The sequence below is a fragment of the Taurulus bubalis genome (assembly GCF_910589615.1).
Source record: "Taurulus bubalis genome assembly, chromosome: 4".
In the NCBI taxonomy this organism is placed as follows: domain Eukaryota; kingdom Metazoa; phylum Chordata; class Actinopteri; order Perciformes; family Cottidae; genus Taurulus; species Taurulus bubalis.
This window is the reverse complement of record NC_136592.1, coordinates 13,408,633-13,420,781: the sequence shown is the minus strand read 5'-3', so window position 1 is coordinate 13,420,781 and position 12,149 is coordinate 13,408,633. Positions and strand designations below refer to the sequence as shown.

General features: G+C 39.5%; 1 protein-coding gene across 1 annotated transcript; it reads left to right on the top strand.

Annotated features, from left to right (window-relative positions):
- Nucleotides 1–5,786: 5,786 nt before the first annotated feature.
- Nucleotides 5,787–11,564, top strand: ric3a (RIC3 acetylcholine receptor chaperone a; the record flags this gene model as incomplete). The annotated part of the gene is made up of 6 exons (XM_079216882.1): nt 5,787–5,904; nt 8,850–9,067; nt 9,357–9,432; nt 9,748–9,844; nt 10,451–10,608; nt 10,771–11,564. The coding sequence occupies 6 exons, from the start codon at nt 5,787–5,789 to the stop codon at nt 11,562–11,564; spliced, it is 1,461 nt and encodes a 486-aa protein (XP_079073008.1).
- Nucleotides 11,565–12,149: the final 585 nt, after the last annotated feature.

Genomic DNA, 12,149 nt, shown 5'->3' with positions numbered 1-12,149 from the left:
TTGGCTCAATAGATGTGTTTTCATTAAGGAGTTAACTTTTAGATGTCACTGTCAGTCCACTTGTCCATGTTTTCTTCGCGATGACCAATTGTCTGTGTTTTGTGTTGTTTACATGGCTAACAGGTTGCCGGTGCTGTATTGGCGTGTCCGACCAATCACCATACACTTACGTCACTCAAAGTTCCTCTTGTGAAGGAAAAGTACCTAATCTAAAGTAAGAGCTAAAATGGTCCCTCAGACGAAGTTTTAAGAACTATGTTTTTCTTAAAGCAATATTGACAGTAGGGAAGTTTCAATACTGCCCAACCCTAACATCAATGTAACGCGTGTTTTATATGGGTACAGACTGCTCCCCTTGCTTTGCTACTGAAAACAATGGCCAAAGGCTTTTAGGAAAGACGTGTCATCAAAACAATCACAAATTCCCGTGCAACTTCTTGTTAAGTGAAAACTATGTTTTGGTAGTAGAGCCAACCAACAGGGACTCTCACAACCTACAACACCTTAAAGATAAAATAGACAGAGGTGCCCCAGGTACCCTTCCTCTCACCTTGCAGGACGAGCCAGCTCCTCTCTTAACAGTGCTAACCACTGGAAAAACAAAAGATCTGGAGGTCATAATTGTTAGATATGACTACACAGAAGAGGAGTCATTTCCAGACAGGTTATCCAGGCCAGACTACTCCAGAAGTTCAAAGTTGCGGATTCCACTCGGGTACGAAGCAACAGACAGTAGGCCTCAGCCTCCAAAGCACCTCTAAATAACCATTTAATTACCAGATGACTTTGCCACACTGTAAAGCATATTCGTATTGGACATCAGTAAATGCCGCCACAAGTACGTCTAGCATGGGGAAACAAAACCTTTCTAAAGCTCAAGAGGTGTGCCGGCTATATGGACCCTTTTATGCACTAAGAGCTTAAAATCAATCCTAGAGCAAGCTGGTGAAGGGATACAAGCAATTGACTGTTCGGTTTGTACTTGTTTAGCTGATGCATCTTTAGCTGATGCATCTGAACAAACAAGGGGCAATGGATTTTCCCCCAATTCCCGAATACTGAGCATAACAGCACACTAGGAAGAATATGGTAAATACATGGATAACAGGTTCTACATTTTAGCAAAGGTACAACTGCTTCAATCTTGAACATGACTGCATCATGTTTTCAACATGCGTGTATAGGCAGGGCAACTGTCGGGGAAAAAAGCTAGATTTTCTGCACTGAATTTTTCATAAAAAAATGACAAACAGTTTTATTTGCATTTCCCTTGTCGAAAGAAATTGAGCCATCCACCTCTGAATGTGTATGATGACAAATATATACCTGTGGGTTTGGAGAGTTGCATAATAACTTGAGCTGCATATCTGCATAATCAAGAACACTGATGGGATATCTATTCAATAGATGGCCTAAATATGACATATAAATAGAGAACAGAACCGGACCTAAACTCCACAAACTATCCTAGAGGAGAAGGACCTTGACATGAAAGTGTTATTCTTTCCCTCAAATTGTTTCCCGATCCACCCAATGCTCAATCAGGACTGTATGATTCACTGTGCAATATAGTACTGAGGACCACAGCAAATATCATCAAACAATTTTCATTAGAATCAATAAGTAATTAATTATTTTTAGTACATTTGGTTAACTTGCTTCAGTTTGGTGAGCCCTAACCGGACTGAATTTAAATGATAACTGTTCATTTAAAGAGGCAATGTGGAATAAACATTCTCTGGAAGCGTGAGAAAAAAAAAGTGGGCTTGGTCTATGGACGTTCAGGCAATATATTGGCATCTCAGACCTGGTGAGTGTGGTTTACAACACATTCTTGTAGATTCATGCTGTACAACATCAGGAGAACACGTGCCCTTCTCACCCAGAAAGCAGCAGTTCTCATACAGGCTCTGATCATCTCGCGCCTTAACTATTGTAACTCCCTCCTGGCAGGTCTACCTGCTAGTGCCATCCGGCCTCTGCAGCTCGACTGGTCTTTAACCTCCCGAAATTCGCTCCTCCGCGACCTTCACTGGTTACCGGTGGTCGCCCGCATTCGCTTCAAGACATTGGTACTTGCGTACCGTGCTACGAACAGATCGGGTCCAATCTACATCCAGGACATGGTAAAACTGTACACCCCAGCTTGTTCGCTCCGCTTGGCTTCTGCCAATCGGCTTGTAGCTCCATCACTGCGAGCTAAACACTCAACAAAGTTACGACTTCTTTGCTGTCCTGGCTCCTCAATGGTGGAATGAGCTCCCCATTGACATCAAGACAGCAGAAAGTCTCTACATTTTCCGTCGCAAACTAAAAACACATCTTTTTCGACTACACCTTGAATAAGGACGGTAGCGCCGTAGTAGCACTCTAGTGACACTTAAATTGGCACTTAGTGATAGCATTTTGTAGTTTAACTTTATTGAAGAAATTGTACTTTTGTGATTCCTGTTGTTGTGAGTCTGTGCTCATGGTTGAATTGCACTTATTGTAAGTCGCTTTGGATAAAAGCATCAGCTAAATGAAATGTAATGTAATGTTTAAAAAAAACCTAAGCCTCTTAAATAAATATTCTGTCAAAGATTATTATGGGAGTTATCATTACTGCCATGGCCTCTTTTCTAATATTATATATTATTATTCCTGCTGCATATTTAAAATGGCAATATAAAACAGGAATAATGGCACAAATTAAAAAAATAAACCTTTTCCAATTAATTATAGTTATTCAAGTGAGCCTTGCTTTTATCTTTTCTCCAAACTTACATACATGAAAGACAATCCCATACAACTCACACAGCAGAAAATAGGGCTATTACATCACGATACGTAATTAGAACACTGCATGTATAGCCTACTTATGCACCTTCTCCAACTAAATTTCCTCCATATTTTTTTATAATTTGGATTACTGCATCTATGCCTCGTGGTTCATTCATTTCTTCTTCTTAAAATTACAATCTCGGCTTCATTCTCTTTGGCAGCACCTATGGCAATAAGCGGTAATTGCAAGAGGGGATCTCACAGCTCAGAGATGCGTACAGTGTTGGGAATGTCGCCACCAAATTCATAATAGTGCAAATGCATGGGCTTTCACCAGTGAGCCATCGGCTCAAGCACCACTGTGTTACCTCATTCGGCGATAGGTAGTAATTTAACACACCTTAATATAAATTAAAATCTTCTGGATTATTACTTCATTTTTCCTCAATTAACCGTCTGTGTTTTTTATTATTTTATTTCAGACAAGACCATTTTCCATTTTCAAGATTGTGGACAATAAAGTTAAAAACAAACTAAGAGCCATTTTGTGGTGTTTCACTATGTTGGACCTCCCACCACTGGGTGGCGTAAGGCCGACTCAGTTGAAGTCGGCCTTACGCCTATATAATTAGGAGTGGCATTAGAGCCAGGGGTTGCTCTTTTTGAGAAAGCAAACCGTTTTTTGGTAACCGAGAGATATAAATGTTTATGGTTTATTTTATGATTTAAGTATATGCACCTAGCTTGTGCCGACATTGTTTATGATTTTGTTTTCTATAAATACACGCAATGGATCAATAAACAAACTGGACATTACACCTGGACATTGTCATCAATAAAACGCGTCAGAATAATATTAAGGGAGCAACCAAGTAGTGCCTGAGGGTTCAATAGGCAACGGGGGCACTGCATAAATAACAACTAACTTATGATAAAACATCATTATTTTAATGTTCCTAATATTGACATAGGGGATGGTGAAGTGCCTTATTAAAGCGGACTAAATGTGTGTACTAATATTGTAGCAACGTGTGAGAAGTACCATCTCTAGTGAGATCAAATGTACTAAAACTGCACATGTGTTTTTGGTGGGAGAGAAATACCACAAAAAAAATCATCCTTAGTCATTACACTCTACAATTTTAAGACAAATCTATTAAACACCATAAATTAGACTTGTATTGACTGCTGGGACTCTGAGTAAGTGATGGTTTTCCACATCCCATTACTCTCTATCTGAGACTGCACTGCCCTCTGCTGCCCTGTGGTATGAATCACACACCAGCAGGTTGACAGAAATGATGGGTTAAAAGGTCAAGTGTTGCATTCAAAAGCTAATCGTAAATACTCTATTTATAAAAGGCAAGTTGTGTATTCAAATCCATTGTTTGGGAATAACTGGCAATAATCCAGTAAAAAATACTACTTTACTTTACTATTAATTAATACTTATTTTTGCTGGTTGTTCTCTGTTTAAGAAATCAAACGGCACAAAGCTGGTGTGTTTTACACCAAAGGGATTCATAAAAAGGCGTGTACATCAAACTAAACTGTATTGAAAGTGCTTCACCATCATAATGTTAGAAGGTTCTGTTACTCAATAGACAATGAAGCCAGCCAAGGGCAAAATCACATTGGTTCAGTACATTAAAATGGCTTATTTTTGGTATTTTTTAGCAAGCTTAGTTTTAGCATTTAGAAATATAATTAGGAAGCTGAAATGTATATTATTTATTTCCTTGGAAAGAAAAAACGTATCACTCCTCCTCACTTTTTAATACCTCTTCCTGGCACACCACAACATGACACGGTGATAATTCCAATGAGAATGAGAGCTAATAAAGGGACCAAGTGTGCGCACATCCGGGCAAAGATACTCAGGTGAACGAGAAAAAATACTTCACAGCAGGAATAAAATTAGTTTTAAATGTCAGCAAGCAAGCATAACAACACCAACCCAGACTCTCACAACCTTATCTGTTTGGCCTTTTTTTCTTTCTCTGAAAAATCATAAAGTGATGCACTTTCCAACCAAAGGCATCAGTCTGTCACTTTTATTAAATCTTAGTTAATGAGAGCTGACATGAAGTCACACACCAGAATCTTGCATTGCCTCAAAAGCAAAGCACTGGCGGAACAAACAATTATCATTAAACCACCCATAACACACAATAAAACAGTGAGCTACTTTACCTAGAACCAGGTATGTCTAAGTTCCTCCTTATTTTTTTCAGCTTTGATTCGTTGCAGCATTGAACCTGGATCATGGAAAAATAAAACAAAAAATAGTAGCTCAATTTCGAAAGATAAACTTCTTATTCTTGTGGGTGAAATCCCCAGAGATTCAGCCAAGTCTGTATGTTAACATGTGCACCAAATTTGTAAACAATAATAACTTAGAAAACAACAACTTTATGTTAACTGTCCAACCTACAACCCAACCTAAGCATTTTAGGAGCAATGGGCTCCTGCAAAACACCTTGGGTTCAGTTTTTCACTCAAGGACACTTCAACATGCAGACAGGAGTAGCCAGGTGTTTGAACTGCCAACCTTGTGATTAAAGGATACCCCGCTTGCAGAGAACTGAATCAAAGTTGAAGTATGCTGTTCGTCCCAAGGAATCCAGGGGGAAACATTTATTAAGGAGCGTTTGACTGCTGTCTGCTTGACCATAAAGGTGGTGAGTTGATCCTGATTATTGTTGTGCCTACGTATAGGTTGACCTATATATCTGCAAGGTTTGCTTGCTGTAGGTATTGCAATTTCTGCAATTTAAATAATTTTAGGGTATAATAATAACAACAACAACCACAACAATAATAATACAAATAATGATACGTGCAGTGGGCCAGTAGATTCCCTCTCTGGGGATTTGTAGTCAACATTTCGAACAGCACTTGAAGGCAGCTGGTCTAATCCGGTCTAATCTGGGCAGCAACGTCACCAGATGAGAGATGACATCTGTGGACTAGCTTTACTGTTCAAGTGAAATAAACGCATGGCTGTCATTTTGTGAGACAAAATGTCTATAACAACTTGCCAGAAGGTTACTCTTATATCATGCTCTGTTCTCTGTGTTTCTCTCTTCCTGCCCAGAATGCTTTTACCCAGAGGGAAAAAGGAGATGGGTCGGCCTGAGGGTAAGGAGCTTTATCAGATCATCATTCATCCATCTCCTCTGTTGTTTTTTGTTGCTGCTGCTGTTGTTGCCAGCTGTTACTTTGACTAGAGAGAGAGTGCGAGGCCCAAGGCCCCATCGTGTGCATATGTTTGTCATAGTGTTACACAATTGATAAGAAGAAAACAGAAACAGATGTATTTCATATATATTGAAGCATATGTGTATGGAATGTGTTGTGGATTTAAAAAAATAAAAGAGTACGGTATTTATACATACACATAGCACATGTTCAAATATGTTTCGACATATCTATTCATCTCTTGTAATGCATGTCTACACTGCATTTGAAATATACCATATAAACCTCAGTACTGTAAAACAGAAATGATTGTAGGGTTGTATGCATTTATGTATACTATTATTTTTATTTCATCATCTTATGCCTCATGTCCTCAATGGAAGTACTGACACTGATTTAGTTGTTGATAAATCTGGCCTGAAGATGGAGGTGGACACTTAATATGAATATGTAGGGCTATTCTAATCACTCTAACCAAATATCTGTAAATGGCTTGACCATAAATTGATACTTTAGTTCTTTAAAAAAGTTCACCTGTTCCTTATGGGAAGATTGTATTTCCGTGTTTTAGAGAGAAGATTACAGTTTTACTTTTTTTACAAACAGGCTAAAAGTAACTTAAGTTCATTGTGTGAAAGCTGATTCAACATGCCGGCGGCCACATACAAATCAAGCAGTGCTTTAGACTCAATTTTCAAAAATTGAAATAGAAGAGAAAGTATGATAAATTACAAACAATCCACAAAAGCTATAGTATTGTTCAAACGGTACAAAGTAACTCAAATTATGAATAACCCAAAGTTTAAACAGTTGCTGATCAGAAATAATTAATAACCACGTCACTCCCTCACAGATACTGTCGGAGGGGACCACTCAGTCATACCTGACTGAGTGGGACTGCATGCTTTGATCTTAGGGGTTGCCCTTGTTGTGCCTGCCTGTTGTCAAAGTGAGCGCTATTTCCGATTGAGCTGGCAACCCAAAATAACAATAAACCTGTAAGAAACAATTTATCGCGATGTGTTATGGTGCATCCAAACAGGAACGAGTCTCTCTTTCTCGCAGACACATCTCATTGATCCAAAGTTTAGGAAATTATGACTTTACTTCTGTTTTTTTGTTAGCAATTCAACTAACGTGAGCTAGCTAGCTGCACACGGGACGTCACCACGTAAACACAAATCCGTGCACGTAACGCTACTCGTGCTTTGAACCCTCATGTGCTTTATTCCGGCTGGACTTACATGGAAATATATATATATTATTTATTTATATTAATATAATATTTAGAATTGTGCGAGGAATTGCTTTATCTAACTAAGTTCACTGATTGTATTGATCAAAAACACATTGTTCCTTAACATTGACCTGCTAGCAGGCCTGGACTGGGACAAAAATTCGTCCCTGGACTTTTTGGTCCAGACTGACCCACCACAATCCGCGCGCAGATACTGTGCCAACTCGGTCCGTTGATATACTGTACATATAATCACACAAGCCTTTAATAACACTACTATACGGAAATGGGTCATTGTCTCCTTGTCTCTTATTTGATGTAATTTAATCTGAAAATTTCCATAAATAAGTGTTAAAAAAAAAGAAAAGCATGGACAATAAACCATAAACACTGACAGAAAAAAATAGGTAAAGCACATTTGAACAAATTGGAGCTTAGAGAAAGTATATTGATACTTAAAACACTTTAACTCTAGTTACCTGATTTGTTATTTTAAAAATTGTGAAAAAGCAGATCTGCATGCTCAAACCACAGCACCATAAAATAGTGGTTAATTAATCAGGATAGTATATTATTTTCCAACATTTTAAAACTAGATTTACACCACACGCTATCTATTATGTCAAGTAAAGTTCATAGACAACGTTTCTGAACATTTAGTGAATGAGTGTTTATCCACAACATCAACATGTTAGCTAGCACACTCACCTGCTATCACCACCACCACTAATCTCCTCCTCCCCCTCCTGTATGTTGTAACTTGTTTTATTACATTATTTACTCTTATTGTGAAGAGCATGGAAACAGGAAGTGCTTTTACTTTGAAGGCAGAAAGTACAATGATACGTGCTTGTTGACGCTAACTGATGTTGATGTTACGTGTGGAAAATATATACATGTCGGGTGCAAGAGCGCGTTCTCAATGCTTTAACAGTTGTAATGCTGCAGTTCACCAGTAAAGTGAGTCCGTTCATACCAGACTTGCCTTGGTGCTCATTAGAAGCTCCACTTCATGACACTGTGCCACCATGGCAGCGGGAGCCTCACTTTCACTGTCCGACGACACCTGAGAGGGACCCGCCATGCCCGGCGCAGCCAAAGCCCCGGAGCCGGAGGCTACACCACCGCCGCCGGCAAACATGTTTATTATATTTCTGCTCTTAGCAGCATCAGTTGCGAGAGCTTTTTTTTTTCTTTTCCCTCAGTTTTTCTGCACCACCTTTTCGTTTTTTCTCCATTTTTGCTTTCTCTTCTCTCACAGATTGCTAATGATGTGTCATTAGCTCATCATTAAAGGTGATTGGAGGAGGGGGTCTGGAAAATGCGTGGGCGGGACTACTGGGCCTATCATAGGGCCACTGGGCCTCTTATGCGTCTTTACCACTGGGAAAACTCCCGGTACTCCCTATGGCCAATCCACCACTGCCTGCTAGTAAATATTTAATTGGACTAAATGAATCAATTTAATATGGGGGACCTTGCAGTGTTGGCAACACAAATAATCAAATATTTAAGAGTCAAGGATGTATGTAGGCCTTGCTACTATACTGGCTAATCTCTGAGAACATGTTCCTCTGGTTGAGTAAGAGATTTGCCAGAAACATTCGCTCCAACTATTGATTGCTTGATTGTTTTTTGTCTCTTCCAGTTGGACCTGGGTTCTACCCTCCTGTGATGCACCAGTTGTCGGTGCCAGAGAACCCAGAACGGTGGGGCGTGGACCCTTCATACTCCATGACACACAGTGCTGAGGCCATGGCCAAAGTGAAAGGCATCGGACGAGGCAAAAAATACAATCTGATGGCTCAAGTGATACCCGTATATGGCTTTGGGATACTTCTTTACATCTTCTATATAATCTATAAGGTAGTTATGGGACTGACCTGCTTGGTAGGCAAGTTGTATGAATACAAAACATTATATTAACTACCGTATACGAATATGAAGTGTTAATCATGCAGATCTACCACACTATAATAAACTGCACTATTATGTCATATAAATACAGCGCAATGATGAATTACATGGTGATCTCTATGACAATAGTGACTCTGCATTTACTTTCCATTTAGACAATTTAATGTACAGTAGATTGTTTAAATTTACCAATGATTATTGTTATGATCTCCTGTGCTAAATATGTATGTGTTTGCAGCTGACATGTAAGGGGAAGACTACTGAATCAGAAAACCACACTACAGTAAGCAAAGCAAACATGGAGAGTAAGATCAGTAAGTACCTTAAGCGATTCATTCATTGATTGATTTCATTAGTACAATTCCTAAAACAATTTGTTTCCGAGTTATTTTGTAATTTCAACTGGTGATGGACAATATGTTAACATTTATGTTTTTTATTTGTGGCATACAGCTCTTATCACATTTAAAATTGCAGTCGCAAAATACTTTTGTTATGTAAACTATGGGCGGACAAATCAACCACATCTGTTAGCTGTGCATGTGACACACTTATATAATTTGCACATTTACTTAAAAATGCAATATATTTAGACTTTAAAACAAGGTTTTCTCTTGTAAATATTGTAGCACCCGATTATGAGCTTGTCAGGCTTCAGGAGAGGCTTCTGCAAACAGAAAAGATGATGGAGAGAATTGTCTCTGAAAAGAGTCGATGTTCTGGGAGGTAAGACTTATTTTTCTCTCAGCATCCAACATTTCACTGCCCATAGAAGAACTAGAAAAATGACTTATACTGGGATAAATCAGTATGACCCAGCATGGAAATGAAAGGGCTAAAGATTAAAGGGGGAATTATTCAAATGTGGAAAGGCCCTGGCATATTTTACTTAACAGCTACAGCTACTACTCTTTTAAAAAAAACCTTAGGTCATATAATAGCATGCATTACAATTTTGAAGCAATGTAAAAAAAATAAATAGAAGATGATCTATAGGAAATTATCTAGTTGCTAGTTTTTTGGAACTTTTGGATATGCTAAATAATTATTTTCAGGAAGCAAATAAAAACTGAGAATCACTGACTCAATAATGTAAGTGATGCTTATGAGTCAAAATTCAAAGCGTCTTTAATCTGTGCCTCATTCCACTCAGTAGGAATCCGAAAATCAACACCAAAGAGAAAGTATGCAATTGTAGCTACCGTATGAACAGCAATTGCATGTTCGGGGAATATTACAGACAAAGAACCATTTACTGAACCGGCATAGATTGATGTACTTTAGGTCTGCCATCTTGCGTGCCTCGGCTTCAATATCTGCGCTGTTCTCTAGTGGCAGAAGGAGGAAGAGCAAAGCTTCTACATCAAAGAAGGAGGAGAAATTACTCAAGGAACTTAGACAGATCACAATGCTGATCCAAGAGGGTCGATTGGAGGCAGACTCCCCTGAGATGGAGGCGGAGGAGGTCTCCTACTGTGTCGACTGGGAAGGTACAAGGCTAAATATAATTTTCAAAGCTCCTCACATCTTTACACAAAATATACATTCGTGGAACTTATAGAAGATGTTTTCTCCAGGGAAATGTTTTTTTTTATTTTACCAAAATGTCATACTGTACATCAAATGATGGATCGTTTTGTCCACCCATGCAGGCTACCCAGAGGAGACCTACCCAGAGTATGATGATCCCTGTAAAAGACGAGGGTTTGACATCTTTACACTGGAGGAACCCCCCCACCAGCCCACCGCTGAGGCCCTGGCAGAGAGGATGGAGCAAGAGGAGGAAGAGATGATGGCAAGGAAACTATCCATAGTAGAAGAGGTAGATGAAGAGGTGGAGGAAGAGGTAGATGAAGAGGTGGATGAAGATGATGATAAGGAGGAAGAAGTAGAGGAAGTAGAGGAAGAGATAGAAGAGGAGGAAGAAGAGATAGAGGAGGATGAAGAGATAGAGGAGGAAGAAGAGGAGGAGGAAGAGAAAGCAGAGAAAATGCAGTTGCTCAGTCTTCCTTCATCCCAGCCTGCTGCAGAAAGAAAGCAGGAGAGACTTGGTTGGGAGGTGAGCAAAGAGCTACAGTGTCTCAGTGGAGGGAAGAAGCAAATTAGCTTTAGTGACCACAACGATGTGTTCCACTACCCTAAAGAGGGTACTTATGAAGAGGAGGAAGAGGAGGAGGAGATGGAAGATGAGGTGGAGGAAGATGATGAGGGGACAGAGGTGGAAGAGGAGGAGGAGGAAGTAGATGAAGATGATCCAGTGATGGAAGCAGAGAGCTTGCTTTTCAGCTGTGAGGGTTGTCCCAACCCGGAAGAGGAAGCAGAGGAGGATAAAGAGGAGTATTTGTTACTGTCTGCGCCTGCGGAGGATGACGGTCCGACCCATGCAGACATGCCCAAGGAAGTTGGGGCGAGTGGGCTGAGGATGCGGAACAGGAGGGAGACATGAAGGACTTTTTCAATTACTGTGCTGTACCAAGTTACAGTGAACTCTGTTCCTCAAATATGTACTGTGTTTGTCACTGATCCCGTATGTGTGTAAAACATAGAGCAAGAGCTTAATAGAGACGTGCAATGCTGCTCTGAAGTGATACTTGTATACAAATAATAGTCTCTGTCCACACCAACAATATGGTCAGAGCTTCTGATGTTTGTTATTTTCATTTACAGACTGTTCTTTAAGACTTGTGTGGGTACACCCACACAAGTCTTTTCAATTATTTGCCAGATTAGATTTTCTTTAGTGTCAACAAAATGTTTTGGATTGATTGTCATCTTCCTCTCTCCCTATTGGACCTGATAACGTTCACTTCATCATTCTTATTGGTTGATTCTGTTGCACAGCCCAACTTCAATCACTCAGGTTCATTTAAAACACCTGTGTGGCTGTGCAGAACCTTTAAAATAAGCATTATAAGGAACTTAGTGACTGCTCCTTTGCTCTTATTTGTTAATCAAGGAAGGCTTTACCGTTTTCAAAATTAAGTAGTGTTAAAGACCGAACAGAACATCCACATTATGTATCATCACCCAT